The sequence below is a fragment of the Cryptotermes secundus genome, unplaced genomic scaffold, assembly GCF_002891405.2.
Source record: "Cryptotermes secundus unplaced genomic scaffold, Csec_1.0 scaffold522, whole genome shotgun sequence".
Taxonomy (NCBI): domain Eukaryota; kingdom Metazoa; phylum Arthropoda; class Insecta; order Blattodea; family Kalotermitidae; genus Cryptotermes; species Cryptotermes secundus.
In genome coordinates, this window is record NW_019719365.1 from 719,443 (window position 1) to 743,562 (window position 24,120).

Genomic DNA, 24,120 nt, shown 5'->3' on the forward strand with positions numbered 1-24,120 from the left:
TCTCCAGTGGAGAAGCGCCGACGAATTTGAAATTCATAGAAAATAATTCTCTATTCTACAGTAACTTGGAATTAAAATTCCAAATTTGATATTCAACTAATAGCGAAGCTGTGGGCACCTTGAATTTTACAGATTTTGCAGAAAATTGTTCGTTTCTCGTTCAAGACGAGTTTCAAAGTTTCCACTGGGTAAATCAACAGGCTACACTTCACCCTTTTGTGTATTACTACAAGGCGGACACTATAAGAAAATGCCCAAGCTTGTGTATAATCAGTGATCGTGTAAAGCACGATAGAGCCACAGTTTATGTGTTCCAAAAATTTCTAATCGCCGATGTAAAAGGAAATGTGCCTTCAGTCAGGAAAGTTATTTGTTTCAGTGATGGCGCTGGAAGCCAATATAAAAATGAAGAGAATCTTTCCTGTTTATGTTATCACTATGAAGACTTCGGACTTGAAGCAGAATGCAACTTCTTTGCCACCTCGCACTGGAAGAATGCCTGTGGCGGTATTGGAAGCACCACGAAGAGGCAAGCAACGAAAGCCAGTCTTCAGGGAACTCATTTTAATCAAATCATGTCCCCGCTAGAACTGTAAATATTCTGCACACAAAATATTCCAGGGATAGTTTACATTTTTGTGCCAAAAGAGTAAGTTGCAAGAAATGAAATCATTCTAAAAAGCATGATCCAAAAGTGCAAAACTGTGCTCCACACAAGAGAAAACACCGGGTCGTCCATCTGGAGGAAGACATGGTCAGGTGTTATAAAATATCTAAGTTCGATGATTTCGAAGAATTCGTGATAGTGGACACTTACTGAACTGCGTGTACTTTCAAAGAAACTGGAAAATATTCATCGGAATACACAAAGAACTAATACCATTGGATGCAGGTGAGCCAATTGTTGAGGTATTGATTTCTTTTTTGGTAAAATTCAAAGTGCCCACAACTTCGCTATTACTTGAATATCAAAGTTGTAATTTTAACTCCCAGTTACTCTAGAATAGAACATTATTTGCTATGAATTTCAAATTTTTCGGAGCTTCTCCACCGGAGATATGAGATGTCAAAAATGTCCGATTTGGGGCACAGAGCAAAGTTTGAAAACTTATGGAAATTTCTGGAAAATAGGTACGAGGTTCAACCTACGTGATTATATTCCCCATGTACGAAACAACAATCGGTAGAAACCACAAATCTGATACTTTCCCCCTCCCATTGGTTTTTGAAGGTCAAAAATAGCGTTTCACCCAAAATCGATAGGTAAGATTCGAGCTTAATTAGACCTAGAGGAAGTGAGATGAGTGAAGCCTTGTAATGCCATGATTTATAGTCCATATCATCAGGAACAAATTAGTTTCTTATTGGAGTCTCTAGCTTCAATAGTTATAGAGATATGGCAGATAAAGCAAACCTCCATTTCAGCCGAAATAGCATTTTCGCATTACAGAAATTTCGCTATTAGTCGAATATCAAAGTTGGAATTATAATTCCAAGTTACTGTAGAATAGAGAATTATTTTCTATGAATTTAAAATTCGTCGGCGCTTCTCCACTGGAGATATGAGATGTTAAAAATGGCCGATGTTGGGCCCAGAGCAAAGTTTGGAAGCTACTGGAAAATTTTGAAAAATAGATACGTGGTTTAAAACAACGTAATCATATTCCTCAAGTAGGTAGCAATAAAGGGTAGAAACCACAGATCTGATACTTTTCCCTTCACATTAGTTTCTGAAGGTCAAATTTAGCGTTTCTCCCAAAATCGATAAGTAAGATTCAAGCTTAATTAGACCTAGAGAAAGTGAGATGAGTGAAGCCTTGTAATGCCATGATTTATAGTCCATATCATCAGGAACAAATTGGTTTTTCATTGGAGCCTGTAGCTGCAGCAGTTATCGAGATACAGAAGATAACGCAAACCTCCATTTGAGCCGAAAACGCGTTTCTTCGCATTATAGAAACCGAGCGGATTACAAATACTTTAAAAATACTTTTAAGGTGTGAAAATATGTAGAAATAAGTGTCCAAATCTAAATTTTTTTCAAAATGGTGACAGACCTCTCTGGATGACTTCACATGGAATGAACCTTCTGGGATATAGCGCTGTGTAGGGTCTGAGGTTCTCACAGCGGTGGTTTTGAAGGATTCTATCTTCTGGGTTGTAACGTTGAGTGCAATCTGAGGTTCCCACAGCGGTGGTTATGAAGAGTACTATCTTCTGGGATGTAACGCTCTTTAGGGTTTGAGATTCTCACAGCGGTGGTTATGAAGAGATCTATCTTCTGGGATGTAACGCTGTGTAGGGTCTGAGATTCTCACAGCGGTATTTGTGAACATTTCTATCTTCTGGGATGTAATGCTGTGTAGGGTCTGAGGTTCTCACAGCGGTGGTTATGAAGGATTCTATCTTCTGGGTTGTAACGTTGAGTGCAATCTGAGGTTCCCACAGCGGTGGTTATGAAGAGTACTATCTTCTGGGATGTAACGCTCTTTAGGGTTTGAGATTCTCACAGCGGTGGTTATGAAGAGATCTATCTTCTGGGATGTAACGCTGTGTAGGGTCTGAGATTCTCACAGCGGTATTTGTGAACATTTCTATCTTCTGGGATGTAATGCTGTGTAGGGTCTGAGGTTCTCACAGCGGTGGTTATGAAGGATTCTATCTTCTGGGTTGTAACGTTGAGTGCAATCTGAGGTTCCCACAGCGGTGGTTATGAAGAGTACTATCTTCTGGGATGTAACGCTCTTTAGGGTTTGAGATTCTCACAGCGGTGGTTATGAAGAGATCTATCTTCTGGGATGTAACGCTGTGTAGGGTCTGAGATTCTCACAGCGGTATTTGTGAACATTTCTATCTTCTGGGATGTAATGCTGTGTAGGGTCTGAGGTTCTCACAGCGGTGGTTATGAAGGATTCTATCTTCTGGGTTGTAACGTTGAGTGCAATCTGAGGTTCCCACAGCGGTGGTTATGAAGAGTACTATCTTCTGGGATGTAACGCTCTTTAGGGTTTGAGATTCTCACAGCGGTGGTTATGAAGAGATCTATCTTCTGGGATGTAACGCTGTGTAGGGTCTGAGATTCTCACAGCGGTATTTGTGAACATTTCTATCTTCTGGGATGTAACGCTGTGTAGGGTCTGAAGTTCTCACAACGGTTTTTGTGAACATTTCTATCTTCTGGGATGTAGCGCTTTGTATGGTCTGAGGTTCCCACAGCGGTGGTAATGAAGAGTTCTATCTTCTGGGATGTAGCGCTTTGTATGGTCTGAGGTTCCCACAGCGGTGGTAATGAAGAGTTCTATCTTCTGGGATGTAGCGCTTTGTATGGTCTGAGGTTCCCACAGCGGTGGTAATGAAGAGTTCTATCTTCTGGGATGTAGCGCTTTGTATGGTCTGAGGTTCCCACAGCGGTGGTAATGAAGAGTTCTATCTTCTGGGATGTAACGCAGTGTAGGATCTGAGGTTCTCACAGCGGTGGTTATGAAGGATTCTATCTTCTGGGTTGCAACGTTGTGTGCAATCTGAGGTTCTCACAGCTGTGGTTAAGATGGGTTCTGTGTTCTGGAATATAACGCCCTGCAGTCCGTTGAAAGTCAACCGATGTTTCGGAAGGACATGTAGCTCCAGCTTCATGGTATAAGAATAAGCCGAGCAAGGAACCAACGTGAAAGCAGCCGAAAAGCATCCTCCGAAACTTCAGCTGCTTTCAACGGACTTAACTGCGTTATATCCATGTGCAGAGCTTGCCCACCTAAGGAACTATGAATCCTGGGATTTAAATTGGAATTAGTTGTTTCAATAAGTTAAATTTTGGTGCAGTTCTCTTGTATGCGGACTCCCACCCAATGGGTAATTAGTTACGTATCAATGACAAAAATAACCTTTAAAGTTACAAAATGAAGTCGCATCCTAGAAAAACAACGGAAACTATTGAAGTATTATTTCAANGCGGTGGTAATGAAGAGTTCTATCTTCTGGGATGTAGCGCTTTGTATGGTCTGAGGTTCTCACAGCAGTGGTTATGAAGAGTTCTATCTTCTGGGATGTAACGCAGTGTAGGATCTGAGGTTCTCACAGCGGTGGTTATGAAGGATTCTATCTTCTGGGTTGCAACGTNGTCTGGGGTGTAACGCTGTGTAGGCTCTGAGGTTCTCACAACGGTGGTTATGAAGTTTCCTATCTTCTAGTATATAGCGCCGTGTAGAGTCTGAGGTTCTCACAGCTGTGGTTAAGATGAGTTCTGTGTTCTGGAATATAACGCCCTGCAGTCCGTTGAAAGTCAACCGATGTTTCGGAAGGACATGTAGCTCCAGCTTCATGGTATAAGAATAAGCCGAGCAAGGAACCAACGTGAAAGCAGCCGAAAAGCATCCTCCGAAACTTCAGCTGCTTTCAACGGACTTAACTGCGTTATATCCATGTGCAGAGCTTGCCCACCTAAGGAACTATGAATCCTGGGATTTAAATTGGAATTAGTTGTTTCAATAAGTTAAATTTTGGTGCAGTTCTCTTGTATGCGGACTCCCACCCAATGGGTAATTAGTTACGTATCAATGACAAAAATAACCTTTAAAGTTACAAAATGAAGTCGCATCCTAGAAAAACAACGGAAACTATTGAAGTATTATTTCAACCAAGCTACATATATTTCGAATTGAAATACGTGAAAATGTGAGGAAAAGTTTGTGTATAAGTCCCAAACACCTTTATTTTAGACTAGACTTTCTTTTATTGCTAGTGGGGTGGGAGTAAGCCCCTTGTACTGCGGCCAATTCTGGCCTATTTTACCAGCCCAGATGATAGGTGAGGGTGACTGTGGAGCAATTTGTGGAATGAAGATTGGTAGGGGACACCGAAGTACTCGGAGAAAACCTGGTCCAGCGCCACTTTGTCCATCACAAATCCCACTTGACCAGATCCGGGATCGAACCCGTGCCCCCCGTTATTTGGAGCCAGCGACTAACCGCTTGAGCTATGGCGCGGCCTCTAGACTAGACTTACTAATCACTTGAATAAGGGGGTAAATTTCCTAGGCTCAAACATATTGAAGCTTTTTGGAGGTTTCGCTCGCTGTTACTTACAAGAGGAGCCATTTCACGACGTCGTCCAATCCTTGGAACACTCTTCGACGCTTTCAGGAAAAAATTATCATATTCGCTGCGTCTTCCTATTCGAGGGACACTTTTGGACGCCTTCAAGAAGAAATTAGTTCCCGTTTCTTCCGCCGAGATGGCACTGGGGCAAGCCGTGAGGACCATGAGTATGGTGATCGCCATTATCACCGGCAAACCTGGAAATATTTAAAGCATTTCTGAACTGCATTATACTGAATAAATGGAACACTGATGTGTGATATTACCAATGCCCCTTTTGTCCATCTGTATCTAGGAAAGAACTCAAGAACTGCTGAAGGCATTTTCTTTAAATATAATACTGGGGCTCCTTACTGAACTTAGTAGAATTATTTCAATATTCCCTGAAGTCAGACAAAAATAATATGCTCTTTATATGTAGACCTACATGTAATATGGGCTAGTCTTGAGCGTATCTGTTGGAGAGGAAAGTGTTCCGAGCAGAACTTGCAGAGGAGGGTGAAGTACATATGTATATCCAACATAATTCTCCATAAACCTCGTGGTTTTGCAGGATTTTAAACAAGAATTGTTACACTTTGTACATACACGTATTTCCTACTTGTGTATCTTATCAAAAATGGAATTCCGAACATGATTACCGAACATACAACAATGGTTTTCAGAACACGTGCTAAGATTACCGAACATACAACAATGGTTTTCAGAACACATGCTAAGATTACCGAACATGCAACAATGGTTTTCAGAACACATGCTAAAATTACCGAACACTTTTCAATTGTTCTCGATAATAATTATATAGATATTATTGGTCTGTGTGTCCTTTTAATCTAAACACAATTTTATGTAAGAACGTGAGTAGGTTCATGCGCTTATCCGGTAAAATATTTCGAATATTTGAGCGTGGGTATAAGTACAGTATTTTCCTTTCTTCAGAGAGGCTATTACGTAAGGATGATAATAGTGAGTGTTCAGTTACAAAAAAGAAACTCTAGTCATGAGCCTCAAAAGCCTTGGCGCCGAGACAAACTTACTGTTGGTAAACCGCCATAGCTCAAGCGGTTAGTCGCTGGCTTCCCACTGCGGCGGCCTGGGTTCGATCCCGGGTCTGGTCAAGTGGGATTCGTGGTAGACAAAGTGGCCCTGGGGCAGGTTTTCTACGAGTACTTCATTCCACCAATTGCTCCACAATCACCCTCACCTATCATCTGGGGCTGGTACAATAGGCCAGAAGTGGCCGCAGTACAAGGGACTTAGTCCCACCCCACTAGCAATAAAAAAGTGACTAACTAATACGTCATTTGTAATGCTTTCCGTAACAAACGCGTATGTTCTGTTGGTACGTATCTACGAGCTTGTTTAGAAATATGATAAATTTCAGTTCGAACATCACACAAAGTAGAGATTATATTTGAATGAAAATGCAGTTCATCTTAGAAATATAGGGAAGATTTTGTATACCAAATTAAATTTAATCGAAATTATTAAGTTTATTTGGAAATTTAAACTTACAAATGGACGAGCATAGAATGTGATGATTTTTATAGTCACATGTTTAACTTCTTACAATTAATTCACAGAACCATGAAAACAGTTTCAGTAAGAGATCAACTGCAGCCCTGGCTGGGGCTAAACAAAACAACTCTGCCTAGAACTAGTCAGTGTTTACAACTCGAGAAACTATAGAAAAATTCTTGAGATAATTAATCAAGATCGAAAAAGGAAAGTCACTAAATTGGAGACTTAAAAATCAACTAATAAACTCTTCTCTATTATGTATTTTGGTTATGAGAACCAAACCTGTTATACAATCATTTGAACTAAATCACAACTTAATTCAAATTCTATCACTTTGGTTGTGATAACTTGTTCTTCTTTTCCTTCTATAAAACTCTGAACAACATAACCTACGAAGTCATAACATAGACCTGTACCTGTGGCCTCATACTAAATTAACTTCAATCAGACTTTAGAATACACACAGAATTCTGGTACAGAATTTCGCAGTGTAGTTACTGCCAATTCTTCCTTTCATTTTAGGAGTCTCCGGTTTGTACTTTGTTAGGTTATGAGACCTGCAAGCATTCGTCTGGTCCTATGGCTTCCTTGGGCCCTTTCCCACAAGTGTTTGTGACACGCATCAGCAAATGATTCATCAATCTACACAGTATATGGAAACAGATCATTAAATAAGTGATCCGTCAAAAATGGATGTGCCAAAACGCTCGTAGAAACGGAACCTTAGCAAACCGTTGATTTAAAGGGAACTCTTTCGAGACAGCACGCCACCATGCGTCAAGACATATAACAGTCAAGCTCAAGACGCGATGTCTGCGGCATGACGCAAAGAAAGGAGCACGGTTGAAACGAATGAGATTATGAAAATCGGCGCACACCGGTCTGACTCATGATGCTGACGAATCACGAATGAAGCAAGACTGCGTATTTTGTCTCATGTCTTGATGCTTGTCTTGACGTAGGTAGTGTGCGGCCACCCTAAGATGGACTACAAAAGTGTGGTCTGCCGTAAGCGCTGCTAGTAAAGGAGTCTCGGTCTCTAGAAAACGGAGGGACGTTTCCCAGAAGAAACCAAGACAGCTTGTGTCCACATCCTTCTGGTTCACCAATTATAATCACTACTACTTCTTCCATTCAATGTTATACGTGATAGAATGTATTCAGTTGATAGAAGGTCATTAAAGAAGCCTCGAAAGAAAGAGTTGGTGTTCGGAAAGATGGAAATAATGTCATACTTACCAAACGAGTAGCAGTTTCTCATTGTTAAATTCCAACTTAGGCTAACAGATTTCTTCATGGCTCTGTCAGTTCTTGTTGAGTCGAGTGCTGTGTGCTCAAGCGCCGATCTGGAAGCAAACCCGCTGGAAACAAAAAAGTGAATAATCAACACCTCATACAATTCTAGGTATGAATGTCATTGCAAATTTTTGTAAGTTTCGCAATCATTTCTGAGCGGTTATATTCTCGTGATTTCGTTTTATGATTCGGGTTTAAGGGTCAGATTTTATATATTCTTCCTAAATAAATTTATTATTATGAAAACAATTCGTGGATATTATTGTCACGTGTTTCAGTGACTACGACGTGGATTGGTGAATCGGTTTATTGGATCTTCCCTAGTCGTAACTGCAATTAGTTCTTATACCCTCAAGGTTACTGTAACTACAGCACACGTAACGTCACACACTAAGCCTTCTAATTCTTCTTCTGGCCACACTATTGTTCCCTTGGAACTTCGGAACTCAAGCCCAGTCAATTCCAAGTCAAAGCCAAAGTCACATTGCGACTAACGGTCAGTCAGTCAGTAAGTCTTGATGTCGAGCACCATCTGGGGCTCACGATCATATGTTAATTATTACCGTTTGACATTTACAGTCTTGTTTTTGTGTGGCGCCATCTCTGACGAGAGGACCGGTCTGTCTTTTCCATATGCTGCTGGCCCTTGCCAGCGCGGTCTTTCTTGAGTCCGAGTCCCTTGGGATTCGAGACCTTATTTTACTGTCTCAGATTTGAGACTTCCCTTTTCGTCGCCTCCTACGACTCGCAGGGTCACGGTGGGGGTATTCGACCGCGCCTCCGCACGGGGGAAGTCAATTCCCATTCCCGTTTTTTCTCATATCCTCTCGGCACGCGACCACGCACAGAAAACACAGTTCTAGTGTTGCGTAGCGCAGATCACACAGAAAACAAGACACGTGATAGCTATCTCGCCCGTCCATTGGCGCGCTGGTTATTGTCTAGCATCGAGCTCTAAACATTCGTCCTATTGTTGTGTGACCTTAAGCAAGAAGGTGTTTATAACGCCGTTGCCTGGCTCTACATGTTACAATATTTAAACTAGGCCTGTCTTCTTATGTTTTCTGTTTAGGCTCACTTTCATTAGCTTCAATCCTTCTGTAGTTATCACATATTCATTTTTATATTTTTAATTAATTAATTAAGTACAAGGAAAATTTTAACTTTACCATTAATAGCATTTGGTGGCAGCGTTTTTCACACTGTGGTACCGGTAATCCTAATGGTAAGAAAGATTCTTACCAGAAGTACCACAGTCGTAATTTTCGGAATACCCCTGAATAATATTGTAGGGGGGCATTGCCTTTATTCTGAATCGATTTTGGGATTATGGCCTGATTTATTGGACTCTTTGATACAGCGGTGACCGTATTTTAAGGTTTACAGTTGGTAACAGTAACAGTGTTACACACACACACACACAGTAGTGCCACAGTCATGTCTTCACTGTCGTTGCTTGGTAGCGGCTTCCAACAGCGGACGTTCCCCTTCCTCCGTGTTCCCGAACTGTCCCCGGCCTCAGCTACCAGCTTCTAACAGAAACAGCTCGCAACGACTGAACCGCAGCGGCTCTCTAGCTCGCTGACTCGCCAACCAACTCAGTCAACAGCTAACTGGCACGGACGGCACAGAAAGCACCTTTCCTCTGTTGCTGTTAATGAGTTGTTGCCTAGTAACGGCCACTGTATAGTTGCTTATTTCGGTAGATAGAAACGCGTCTATATGCAACCATAATACTCATATTACAGATATGCAGCTAGGCATTGTTTCTGGCAGTTTATGATAAGGGCACTTGCAAATTAAGTTGCGTATTTCGAAGTCGCTCTTAGTTCTACGGGGTTGGGATATTCGTTGAACTGTTTCATGTGGTATGACGCACGAACAGATTGAGAAACATTGCTTCGTAACAGTGACGGATATATTTGTCATGAGAGAACTGCGCAATACACCAAATAATTTAATGTGTTTTGAAATCAAACTCACATCCTTCCGCTTATTAAAACGATACGGCACAAGTTTCATCTCTCTGCGATTGTATTCTCAATCTGATGGTATTTACGAACTGAATCTTGTTTCCGAAATTCTAAGTGAGGATATCAAGTTATATATGGATGTTTTCCTACCCTGAACAAGGAGGCAGCATGCGTCTTCATGAAAGCTGTCACAAACCCACCGCACCGAACGGTTCCATGAGGCAGGAACCCGCAATGCGAATCTTCGTCGCGGTAAAAACCTGTCAAGATCCGGCCCCCTTGCAACAGAATTGTTTTGAAGGCACCAAATAAATTCGAAACCGAAATTATAAAATTTACACAAATCGAGCCAGGTTTTAGAAGGCATACAAAAAAGTATAATCTACAGAGCAAATCGGAGTTTAAACAGACGTCCAACAGATTCACAAAATCCGGGCAGAAATCTTTACCCTAAACCCGTTCAAGCCAATTCAGTTCCCTATAATTCTATTATTTAGGTCTCCCTAATATAAATTCTGCCTGTCAGGGTAGCCGAGCGGTCTAAGACATGTACTGTCTTCGCTCGCTCGGAAGCCGGGACCGTGGGTTCGAATCCCACACAAAACATTAATGTTTGGTGTGTGTATGCTTTCATTCTGTGTTTGTGTTGCCCTGTGTTTAGGTAGAGGACTTGCGACGGGCTGATCAACAGTCCAAGAGATCCTACAGTCTCTAAAATGATCATGAAACTGATAAATCAGCCCTGTGCTCCAGTGTGCGAGGAAGAGGAAAGAAAAACAAGATAAATTCTTGTATATTCATCTCGCACTCCTACATAATCCGAGCAGACTCACTGCTTGAATTTTCCAAACGGAAATATCGAATGTATTTCTGATTTATCGATACGTTACTTGTGTTCCAACAATTTCAGCCTCCCCTGTTTAATTGTTTTGAATGTCACTCCTTATCTGCACACTTTCTAGCTCTTGGATGCTCAGATAATGCCTTAGCAATTCTCTTCAGAATGAGAGGAAAAGTTTCACATCCCTACGAATTAACTGCTGAATATTTAGATATGTTGGCCAATACCCCTCCACGAGGACTATCACCTTATCGTGGAGACGAGGTTTGCGCGCCCTAATGACCCGGAGAGCTATGCTGGCGGCAGCGTAAACTCCTGGTAAAGCCACCTATGTCCTCCAAGCTGGGGGTTGGGCGTGCGGCTAACGAACCCCCACTGGGAATATTCACTGTCAGGAAACAATGGAGGAGGCCAAGACCCATGCAGGGTTTCAACGCCAGTAAAGAACAAGGAGAAAACCCCTATAGCCTGTTTTAACCCCCCACAGTTCAGTGGTTTAATATGTACCACTTACTTTAACCTATCAAAACTCTACATTCTTCATTACAGATTGCATTTTAGCGTCCATTTTGGTTCTCACAATAAACATCGATTATTTTCCTAATCATTAACCGATGTATCTTACTGGCGGACAGCTAAGGAGTTTCGTTTAGGCTATGAAATGAATTCTTTGTGTTTTATAGGGTTAACCTGAGAATGCAGGGCACGAGGTTACTGCTAATATCACGTTAATCTAGGATATGATGCCAAATAATAGATGGGTAACGACTTTTCGGAGGAATCCTTCTCCTGCAACCCTAAAGATGAAAGCAGGAGGTTCCTCTGAAGTCTTAGTATTTAACTACACGGCGTCATGCACCAGAATACCGCGATATTAACCCCTTAAATCCCAGTGGCCACTGTGTGTACCACTTGCTTTACCATTCTACCCACTGGGTGTGTGACTCGCATGGCTCTAACAATAAACAGTTTTCTCCATTCCCTGAGCAGCGCTTACAGACTGATTCCTGTAGCGGGGACGCGATGTGTTTCCTGTGAGGTACGAACTGAAATTCTATATAGGCCTACTATTTAAAGACAATTCATTCTTCAAATGGTTATATTCGCCATCATGAGAACCTCAGATCTTATACAGGTTAATGTTACTCTGTGTAAACAAGCATATTTTTAGATCCAAAAATATTAATTTTCCTGTTAAGCGAATTTTAACTTAAATGTCCACACTGCGCCTACCTCAGTGCAGCCCGCAGAGCTCTCTCCACGCACAGCTTCCTCCGGCTCTCTCTCAGCAGATACTGGTGTTTACTGCAGCTCCTCTCCGTTTCAAGATGTGTTAACCAATAATGGCAAGAGCTCCTAAAATACACTTAGATACCCCTTCACTTTTCCTTCTCTTTCTGTGAACCATAAGTATAAGAGGTGTGAACGTGGGATGTGCGTTAGGGTCAAAGCATTGGTACAGTCTCGCGAGAAACAACGTGACATGCTCAAAAGAAAAAAAAGATACGTTACAAGAAATGTTACGATCTCTACCTGTATAACTGGCGCAAGTTCTACATCGTTAAAACAAAAGGGCAGTTTATTGGGTTTAATCCCGACTGGGACATACATAATTGTTCCGTCACTAACTATTTTTATGTATTATCAAGTGTATGTGTGACTATAGACGGGGTTTGGGAATACATATCGGATTTATTGACCACTTTCAGGTCGTAACTAGAAATAACTATAACACTATCGCTATTGCCATACATAAAAAAATCACGCTGTCTTTTCCAGCCCGCAATATCTTCACTAGTAGTTGCCTGGTGACAGTTTCTAACAATGGCTATTTCTCTTTTTCCGAGCTCAAGGCATCTCTAAACAGCGGCTCCCTTCCAACGGAACTATTCTTACTTCAATTGTCCTCCTTATAATCCCTTTCCAGTTAAGGAGTACAAAAGAATTTCCAAAAGTACCTCTATTGTTGCACGCGTATTCGTTGCCGCGAGAACGTGTTTATCGAGCAGTTGCCTAGAAACGGCTCTACACGCTACAGTATTATGTCTCCACGGTCGGATTTACAATTGTGCGGCCCCTGTACAAATCCAGTTTATGACATTACTAATTGCTTATAATAATTGCAATGCAAATATTTTAAAACCAAAATGTCTCATTAAAATCTTTGGATTCTATTTCTCTTTTGTAGAGGTCCCGGGGGGCAGCCCTGGTCACTCCTACTTACACTCGGCTCTGCACGTTTTATGCAAGCTCAGACTCGGGCCGATGAGTCGGGTCGGTCTCACCCATGACGTGTAAGTTCGCTCAACAGCGGTGATGTCTGAACGATTCAAACTGCAGGGTCATGAGCACTTCACATCCAGCGAGCTGTACCGTCATACATTTCTAAAGCACAGTGGTAACCTCATGCACCGCCTGATTTATCGCTAAGGCTATCTTCACTTTACCCACAGTAAGGTAAAAAGTAATACTGTTCCTGTGCTTAACTAATTAAGCACTACGCCATGAAAGCGTATGGGGGAGTTGATGTATAGATCCACATTTTCTGGACCTCGGCAATAGTTGTAGGTGAGTGGTCAGATTCACACCCCGGCCGCTTTACCCCAGAGAAAAATCCCCCGGAATCCATTGGATAGGAGGCTGGGTGGGCCCCAGAACCGGTCTGGATGACGTGGAGAAGAGAAAATTCTTGACCCTACCGGGACTATATCCTCACTCCTCTGTTGTCCAGCCTGTCGCGATACCGACCACAATGTATTTATATGTTTGGAATGGTTCTCAAAAAAAGATATACGTTCTGAACCGTCTTAACCACTCTGTCCATAGAGTCGCAGTGTTTTATGACAGGCGTGGACTGAATAAAAAAAAACAATGCAATGCCTACTGAAATTTCAAAGGACATATTTGGCCTCTATATCTAGCTACGGTTTCACATATAACCCTTCTACTGACCAACCTTACTATGTTGCAGTACTTAAGGGACAATGAAGTTATGAATGCCTTGAATTTGCACGCTATGAACTGAGGACGCTCTAGTACTAACTGGAACTGCAGTCCACCTCTGCCATCTTCCGGTTCTTTCGGAACTAGCTGATATTACTCTTGCGCTCGGTATCCATGGAAACGACAAACCGGCAGATATTACAACCACTACTCTGCTTCTTGAGAAGCCGTCAGTTGTGCAGCTACCCAAGAACATTTTATGAAATGCGAAGGTTCATTACCGTGTTCACAATAGCCTTATCCTGAGCAAGATAAATCCAGTAATATCACCCCATCTAATCTAGGAGCCATTTTAATATTATCCACCCACCTAATTCTTCATCTTCCTAGTGGTCTCTTTCTATCCGGCTTTCTCACCAATATGGCTCTTTGTTACATTTCGTAACAAGCTTATTTTTTTAAGTGAGGAGTTATTAGCCCCATGCACAATCCCCAAGCTGGAGGACTACCTCTTGTCTGCTGTCCGTAACTGCATATTCAATTTAGTCGCCGTCTCCTCCATCGCAACCTGAGAACGTGCCGCGCTGTGTGACGAGGGACCCACTTAACGTGGACACGCCTATATTGTTAGGTCTAGTTAGATGAACCTCAAGGTTCAGGCTATTCACAGCAAATAATTAAATTGATCTACCCCACTCTTTCTTAATCAAGCCATGTCTGATCTTCCTGCTGACTTACAAGAGTATGTATAACTGTGTTAGGATCTCAGTCATATTCTTCGTATGCCTTCTGACATTTCCTTTCATATTGTCGAATCTCTTCCAACTAACCCACAAACCAACCAAGCACATAAAACAGAGTACATTTTTAAACTATTTTAATGTTATCTCTGGTCTAGAACACCGAGATTAAAGGCATTGGGGATCCGTTGCGCTGACCACGCGACACCCTCTATCCTCAAAAGTTGGCACTAACTTCGCCGACAAGCGGCGGTCGCTCGGTCGGTATAGTTCGCTTGCGGACTACAGGTCATGTAGTGTGTTTTTATTTAATATTATCTTCCCATCCACTCCTAGGTAGGCCCTGTAGTTCTGGGTTCTTCCGTACAACATTTTCACGAATTTATCCCCTCCCCCCCATTTGTGTTATGTCTCCTACACATCTGACCCTTGATTTCATCTAAGGAACTCCACGGAGCAGACTCGTTCTTGAGGAGTTTCTAGTCGCTCTGCTGCTTAAGCATAGTTTGCCTTTACATAAGCAGATCTTGCCTCCGAACCCTAAACTGAGCCAGATGAACCCGGTCCACATTCTCACATCTTATTTTTAAGGCAAATTTAATTAAGCCTGTAATTATTATTGTTATTATTATGAGGGACAGCATAAGAATGGATCATAAAGTCATTGTATGTAAATGTGTGGAGTGGATTCAACTGCCTCATGATGGGGACCTATGGCAGTTTCTTGTGAAAACGATAATAAACTTTGTGGTTACATGAAAGGCAGGGGATTTCTTAATAGGCTGAAGGACCAGCAGCTTCTCAAGGAACTTCTACTTCATGGAGATGATTTGTTAGATATTTTGCCTTTCATTTGTGCATTGTTATCACGTGACTACAAAATTAGGAGCGTCATAACTTGCACTCTTCGCCAAGTATAATTAGAATGATCAAGTCAAGGAGGGTGATATGGGCAGGGCATGTAGATCGAATGGGAGAGAAGAGTGATGCATATACGATATTGGTGGGGAAGCCAGAAGGAAAAAGACCACTAAGAAGACAAAGACATATGTGGGTGGACAATGTTAAGATGGACTTTATAGAGATAAGATGGGATGGTATGGACTGGATCGATCTGGCTCAGGATAGGGCCAGTGGATAGCTGTTGTGAACACGGTAATGAACCTTCGGGTTCCATAAAACGCTGGGAAATTCTTGAGTAGCTGCACAACTGGCGGCTTCTCAAGAAGGGTTAAGCTCCAGGAGTAAGTGACCGATTTTTGTTACAACCAATTTAAACTTTCTGGACGAGAGAACCACAGAATTAAGCCCACTTCATTATTATGCAGTACAATATGATATCTATACATTTCTGTGTCGGTAACTGGTGAAGACGCATTGCCGACCGGCCCCGATTTTTGATCAGAGAGTACCCACCGAAATGCACTCGAGCTCAAGTGGCAGAGCGTGACCTTCTGAGCCCACGCGGTTCAGATCCCACTCGCTTCAATTCGAAAAGAAAACATTCTTAGGTTACAAGGAAATTCTGTGTCAACTGCGTGTGTTTTATAGTGTTCAATGGGATACATGAGGCTGTTTGTGAACTGAGACAATATTTTGTATTGATCTGATATTTGGACTGCATTTGAGGGAAGATCTTAACTCGAAGATGTTTGAGAACAAAATGCTGATGGGTAGAATATTCGAAACTAAGAAAGATGAAGCATAGGGCGAAAGTTAAGGGACACTGCGCATGTCTGAAGACAGAGTTAGACTGAGCTTGTGGAAGCTACGAGTAGTTACGAAAGTTTGAAGAGCAATGAGGTGACATGGAGGAGACTTACGTGTAAATGACGAGGTTTTGTAGTAACGTAATGAATCTTCAGATGTCTTCAGATGTGAGTACAGGAAGAAACGGAGAAGGAAGTGGAGAACGAAGGGAAATTATATAATAGTAAGAAATAATATCATTAAAAAGAGAAAGTCAGATAAAGATATCGTGACATGTAGACCCATTTCTAGGCAACGCCTGAAATACGCGAAAGCAATAATAGAAAAAGGATTGCAAGAAATGTTTTCTATATGTCCGCGACATGCCCATAATTAGGCAACATTCTCTCAGAAAGAAACGTGAGGAATAATAGATCTATTGTTAGGCAAAGGCGAGGTAAACAGGCTTTTTCAACAATACAAGCTGTATTTTCCGTGGGGTCCGTGCAAAGTTGATATAAGACACTCGATTTCAGAAGTTGACGTAGAGCGGGATCGAGAATGGAGCGAGTCCTCGACAGGCAAGGAAGAAGGGTTCGGCTGAAGAGCGATTGCGAGTGATTAAGGGAGATTGTACAAGAAGGTGTCAATAAATCCAATCATCCAAACCAGAACCCGTTATTATTATTAATCACGGAGCCATAAACACGTAACAATATAAAAGAAGGAAGAGTAAGTAAAGGCTGAAGAGAGAAGAAATAAAGAAAAGTTGAGGCAGGAAAGAGAAAAAAGAAGAACGAAGAATACATAGAAGAAACAGGAAAAGAAACGAAGAATATGTAGCAGGAACGAATGCTGTAACTGTGACGTCATCATTAGCCTCCTGTCCAACCAACTGCAGACACTAGTTCTCTTCTGGCCGACTGAGTTACTTCAAGTACTTCACAGTGATGGCGCAGTGACAACCAACTTTGTGGTTGCCTATCTAATAGGTGCATAATAAAATACCAGACTATGAATGCCTATGGGCATTAGATGGACATGAGGGATAAACTTCACGTTTCGTCCGCTTCACCCATTGCGAAAAAGCCCGAGGTACCTACCACATAGGAGGCTGGTTGGATTCCAGTGCCGGTCTGGACGGTATGGAGAATAGAAAAATCTCTTATTCCTACCAGGAATCGAAAAACGTTTCCTGAGTTATCCATTGTTACGGGTTGGACGGCTGGTGCCAACTGGATATGAGGCTGGGTGTGCCCCAGGGCCGGTCTGAGGGCCGTGGGGAAGAAATAAATTTCTTACCTCTGCCGGGAATAATAGCCCCACAACCTCCAGCCAAATTGCGCCTCTGTCTCCCAAAGGAGTCAACGAATCTGATTTACAGAGGCTGTCTATCTATGGTTCTGCAGACCTTGTGGATCTTGGTCGCTTTTTCACTTTCTTAGTCTATACATAGTCAGTAGGATTCCTTAGACGGGGAATCAGCCGTCGCAAGGCCGCTGCCTACACACAGAAGAAGACAAACAGAGTAAACGCACACAGACATTCATGCTTTTAATTGGATACGAACTCACGATCCCAGCGTTCGAGCGGGCGAAGACGGTTCATGCCTTAGACTGCACGGCGACTTACAGTGACTACCATGACAAAACCGCTCTACGTCGAAGGCCGCTTGTGATGTTTCATTGCATGCTAACGTTTCTATGGCGAGAAGTAGTTATCAGCGCACAACCTCCAAATTGGTGGACCACCCATTTTCGTTTTCATGCGCTTACCTTCCGTGTACGGAGACCGTCTTCCGTAACCACGATCCGAAGACGCGCCGTTCCCTCCTGATGAAGGACTCAGCCTCTTAACATACCACTTCCACTTGATCCACTACAAATCCCTAAGAACTACGCACTCTTAACTAAATAATTTAAAATTATTACTTAAGATCTAAAAATAATTCGTTATGTGAGTAATTAAATGTCCAATAAGTGAACTGTTATGACCTTAGGAGATTTTAGGTTATCACGGCGGTGAGAATTATGGTCACGATCTTACGGAATGTGGCTGACTGCAGCCATATTTTAACTTTCATCTGGTAAATTTCATAGTTACAAAATTAGCTATTGCCGGTTTAACCAGCTGTAAAATTGAACCAGTCTTGCAGACAGAATTTATTTATGAGGTTTTTCATTACTCTCAAAATATACAGTGATTGTTTGTCTAAACAGCATTAACCGAGTTATCTTTGTAATAAAGGCACATTATGTTTTCTGCATCGTAGGAACTAAATCTTTATAATACTTAGATGAATTATATATTACAAATAAAATATTAAAATTAATATATATTTAATATATTTAGAACTTAGGAAGTTCTCTTCACTGTTTTGGGAATAAAGATAAATGTTTCCGAAACAAATTTCAAAGCCCCGTACAAGTATGTACGAACTCACCGGCTCTGTCGACTGCAACCTCTCGCTGGCCAGAGATCTTCCGGTCTGAAGACACCAACGTATGTTCTGCCTCTTTATATAAGGGCAATACCAGTCATGTCTCATCTGTGTTGTCATAGTGATTTGTATCTCTGCAGACAGATCTACAGCAGGGAGCAGGGGCTCAGATGCGGGCCTCCAAGCCTGTAGCGATAACAGCAGGCCTAAATAGGCATATACGGAAAACTTGCTCTTCTTGTGCATTGTTTGGACTGATATGAAATTAACTTACGCTGATCTGTCCGTCCACATGTTCAAGTCCTAAGCTACCGAAAGGATTTTGTTTATAATGCAGATATGCTTATTGATGGTTCGGAGTTTTTCTATGGAAATTCTTGCTCCAGCCGTTAGTAACAGTCTCTGATCTATACGAAACTTGAATACCATTTTTTAAATTTTCAAGAAAAGCGATTTAGCTGCCAAATAAATTTATAGACATAAATGACAAAAATAAGACCTATAATTATAGTCAATTATGGTCAATTCTTGTATGAAATAAGAATTATAATTCTAATTTCATACAAGAATTGACCATCAGGAAGGTCCAGGGAAACCAGGTGGGACTGAAATGAAACGGGACACATCAGCTGTTGGTCTATGCTGATGATGTGAATCTACTGGGTGATAACATAGATACCATAGATACCATAAAGAAAAACACAGAACAGTCAACTGATGCTAGCAAGGAGTTTTCTTCTAAAAGTAAACGCAGAGAAAACTAAATATATGTTGCCGTCTCGTCAACAAAATTCAGTGCAAAACCATGCCACAAATATAAGTGAGAGATGTTTTGAAAATGTAACACGGTTCAAATATTTGGGGACCAAAGTAACAAATCAAAATTTGATTCAGAAGGAAATCAAGAGGAGACTGAACTCGGGTAATGCTTGCTACCATTCAGTCCAGAACCTTTTGTCTTCTCGTCTGCTGTCTGTATAATAATACATAATATATCAATGTCTCTACAGACACTTCATTGAGTCCTGGCTACTTCTTCAGTTCCACAATCTTTTTTACACAGATAATACGACTCCTTGGGCAAGTGATAGCCCGCCCAAAGGACTACACACAGGACAACACAAACACAGATATCCACGCACGATATTCAAACGCACGATCCCAGCGTTCGTGCGAGCGAAAACAGTTCATGCTTTAGAACGCGTGGCCACCGTGATCGGCCGTCTGCTGTCTAAAAGCATAATTGTCAGAATGTAAAAACTATAATTTTGTCTGTGGTTCTGTATGGATGTGAAACTTGATCTCTGATATTAACGGAGGAACATAGACTGAGGGTGTTTGAGAATAGGGTGCTGAGAAGAATATCCGGACCGAAGGGGGTGAAATGACAGTAAATGGAGAAAACTGCATAATGAGGAGCTTCATAACTTGTACTTTTCTCCAGTTATAACTACAATGACTAAGTCAAGGAGGATGAGATGGGCAGGGCATATAGCACGAATTGGGAGTAGAGGAATTCATACAGGATACTGGTGGGGAAGCCAGAAGGAAAGAGACCATTAGGAAGATCAAGATGTAGGTGGGTGGGAAATATTAAAATAAATCTTAGAGCGAGAAGATTGGGTGGTATGGACTGGATTCATGTACTCAGGACAGGGCCAGTGGATGGCTTTTGTGAACACGGTAATGAACTTTCGAATTCCATAAAATATTGAAACATTCTTGAGTAGCTACGCAACTGACTACCTCTCAAGAAGGGCTCAGCTCCATGGAGTTGGGTAGCCACAAGTTTTGACCTAAATACGTAGCTAATTGTTAACTAGCACCTTCTTTGCCACAAGAATTAGAATTTAGATTACTCTAAACTAAACTCCGTGGCTTGAGTCTGCAAGCGAACTATACCCACCGCCGTTTGTCCGCGAAGTTAGTGCCAACTTTAGAGGATAGAGGATGTCACGTGGTAAATCCAACGGATCCCCACGGCCGTTAATCTCGGTTTTCTAGACCGGAGCCGCTATTTCCTTGAAACAGCCCCTCAATTATCCCCATGAGACTGAGTGGACCCCGTTCCAGACCCACTACTTCTGCCACAAGAGAGGGGGGAGATGGAGAAGAACAAATGAATATTAAACCCTTGCAGGAACCAAAATTCGCACAGAATGAATTTGACGGATACATTTAGTCCATTGGAATGTAATTTCCAGTTCGTTTAATTTCGCTTCTGACAGGGAATCTCATGTACTCAGACATGCCCTTGTGCATCTGCGGGTACATTCGTTCGTATGTGTCCCGTCATTGGATTTTCTTCAATTTACCTAATCCTTTCAGCCTCACTACGGCCTTAGGTTCGACTCAGTCTCTAACAGAAATGAGTACCAGGAATCTTCCTGGGGCGGGTAAAGCGCGGCCGGAGCGTAAGGCTGACAACCTCACTGCCACCTCTGAGCCGATTGTCTATAAAATGTGAGAGCCTCGACGTCTCAAAACCCTATGGGTCTCCCCGGCCTCTTACAGGGATAGTTTCTCTTTTTTAAATTGGCTTAGTAGGGGATGGAGTCCAGCTGGCTCCACTCGGCACGGCGGCCACTGATTGGCCTATTGTAGCCTGCTCCGGGTGATTATGATGATGGAGAATTTGGTGGAAACCGAAGTACTCGGAGAAAACCCGCCCCAGCATTACTTTGTCCACCACAAATCCCACTTGACCAGACCCCGGGATCGAACCCTGGCCGCCGCGGTGGGAAGCCAGCGACTAACGCTAGAGCCATGGCGCGGCCCTGGGATACCTTTACCTTATTATCATCCTTTCCTCTGTTTGACAATATCTTGACTATCGCTGCTGTCAAGACCGTAAATAAATAAATTATGATCAGTAGTAGTGGCATCAGAGCTTCAGGCATGCAGCGGGAACTCGGAAGGGACGGTGCAGTGCGCCTTGCCTCGTGCCTCGTCACCTGTTCGTGTCAATGGTCGCGTAAACATGGCTGCGCTGTAGTGGCGGTTCCGCTCAAGAGGGGCACAAGTTGAAGGCCCCAGAAGATTGCATCCGTTTGAGCGTAAGTAAAACAGAGCCAAACCAGGGAAAGGAAGATTCTTAATTGGCATCCTTTCATTTCTACCAAGAAAGCAGAAGCATGTAAGCCCGCCAGTGTCAGGTCTCTCATATTTTCATGAAACGTGTTATAAATACAGGCATGATGTCAATAGAGGCCACAAGCAGGTAAAATTGTTCCTGTGTTCAAATGATTAAGCACTAGGCCATGAAGGGGTATGGGGGAGTGGATGAATAGATCCACAATTTCTTTACCTAGACACTAGCTGGTGGTGAGTGGTCAGCTTCACGCCCCGGTCGCTTTACCCCCAGCGAAAGCGCCTCCCTTACCCAATGGATATGAGGCTGGGTGGTCCCCAGAATCGGTCTGGACAACATTAAGAGGAGAAAAATCTTTCCCCTATCAGGATTCGAACTCAAACCCCTCGGCCATCCAACCTGTAGTGCTATTCCGGTTCTCGTAGGCGTCACAGTATCTTTGCATTTCATACGGTGATATATATGTTCGACATACGCACAATTGTCATTGAAATTACCTTTTTGTTAATGTGAAATAATAGGACAATTGCTGTCCGAAAATATACAGTTTACTTTGTTTTATTATTATTATTATTATTATTATTATTATTATTATTATAAATTTATCTAGGCATGCGAAGTTTGGTTCTCAGCTCCATATAGTGTCGAAGTCACGAATGATGGAGCTATACATCCACTCCCCTATACGTCTTCATGTCATAGTTCTTAATTAATGAAACACAGGAACACTTTACATTCTCTTTATCTTTTATGTGAATTTTGGTCTGAAGATCCCTACCCATTTTATGAGCCTTTTTAATGCGTCAAAAATGAAATGTAACGCGATGAGCCGGAAGTTTGAGGCTATGTTCAACAAATTTAAGCAGTAGATAATTTGCAATAGTGAAAGTTATGCACAGAGATGGCTCGCCATATTAACACACCGCTGTTCCCTGTCACAGTAAGACTGCGCTTCCTATGAGCCTATGGGATTACTAAAAATGTTATTTTGGGCGTATAATTGTAAAATCACAAGACTCGAATGAAACTAATCTTACTTCCTAATTTACTAAGCAGATTCACTGTACTTACCAAAATTTCAGGATGGTAATTCATTTTCTTTACAAAAATTGGCAGCCCTTAATTGTTACAAAGCAACATTTCGAAGCCCAATGGACACTGGTCTCGGAATATAAACGCGATAAACATACAGAAACGCAATACGAAGCCTTTAGTTTCCTAACTTTCGAACCAGAGGTCTCTGCTGGACTTAGAAGCTCCATACGTGTCACTGCGGAATCCCCTTTCTTATCAGATACTATGGAAAGCAAGTATTAAAAGATTTTCGTAGAACTTCTTTCTTTCATTTGATGTAATTTGAAACAGTTGAAAATTTACATGAGTCAGAGAGACATAATCCTATTTTCTGCCGAAGCCATGACAGCTTACGTAATCGGTACATTTTACGCAGGTTGACAGGTGTCTCCCTCAGTGCTAGAGTTTGTTGACTTATCGTGAAGTCACATACGATCAGGCTGCAGGTGATCCATAGGCTGCTCACGTATACAGAGCAGCCATCTCACGACAGGCAATAAAAACTCAGAAACAAGCCAATTAGTTCGTCACGAAATGTACTAACAAAGGCAGCTCTAGGCGCATCTGCAATAATGACGAGGCTGCCACAATTGCATTGTACTCTGAAACCTGTATATTTGCCTGAAAACATGTTCATACAGGGATTCTTTCTACATTCCATCCAGCACTCTATGAAGCCTTTCGAACGTTTAATAAATCCTGTTTTAAAAAGGCGAATTTACCCCTGCTACAGGCCTTGAAGGACCATAGGGTTATAAGACGTCGAGGATCCCACATTTTCTAGACAATCGGCTCACAGATGGCGGTGAGGTTGTCAGCCTTACACACCGACCGCCCTTTACTCCCAGGAAGACTCCTGGTACTCATTTCTGTTAGAGGCTGAGTTGAACCTAAGGCCGTAGTGCGGCTGAAAGGATCATGTGAATTCAAAAAAATCCAATGACATTATCGGAAACCAAAACCCCGACCTTCTGACTATTAGCATTCTGCCTCAACCAGCTACGCTAAGGCGTGTCCCCATAAATCCTATTTAAACCAAAATAAAGTACTTGTACATATTGGGGTCTTGTACCCTGATGATGGAAGGAGAAATTTCCTCCGAAATGTTAGTATCATCAACTAGGCTACACGTTATCACATACCAGGGGTTGGTAGAGACAGTGTCACGTAACTTCGAACTCTTGGCGCTCTTGGCCTTGTTCGAAGTTACGTGACACTTGCTATAGCGTTATGTACAATATTAAAAGAGAGCCAGTGAATTGCATTTTGAATCTTAATTAAAAAAGTTCAGGACTGAAACCAAACTCAAAGGCAAAATACGTGATGAGTTCGAGCTTTTTGTTACGTCCTCAGGTTTATCTGGCAAGGACAAATGAACATCCCATCTCCGTTGTTAATACTGAAGGATGCTAATGACTG

At 42.1% G+C, this 24,120-nt stretch overlaps 1 protein-coding gene across 2 annotated transcripts in view; it reads right to left on the reverse strand.

Moving 5' to 3' along the window:
• The window catches only part of LOC111864713, a 27,605-nt gene extending 4,820 nt beyond the window's left edge, over window positions 1–22,785 (reverse strand). The window contains exons 1-4 of one of the 2 annotated variants that reach the window (XM_023852191.2): window positions 22,699–22,785; window positions 18,540–18,722; window positions 7,854–7,975; window positions 5,082–5,290 (exon numbers count right to left, since the gene is read on the reverse strand). In XM_023852191.2, the coding sequence (XP_023707959.1) occupies window positions 5,082–5,290; window positions 7,854–7,911 (267 nt within the window). In that variant the 5' untranslated portion in view covers window positions 7,912–7,975; window positions 18,540–18,722; window positions 22,699–22,785. Of the gene's footprint in view, window positions 1–5,081; window positions 5,291–7,853; window positions 7,976–11,957; window positions 11,999–18,539; window positions 18,723–22,698 lie in introns of those variants that run through there. The other variant, XM_023852199.2, reaches the window with a different exon arrangement.
• Window positions 22,786–24,120: the final 1,335 nt, after the last annotated feature.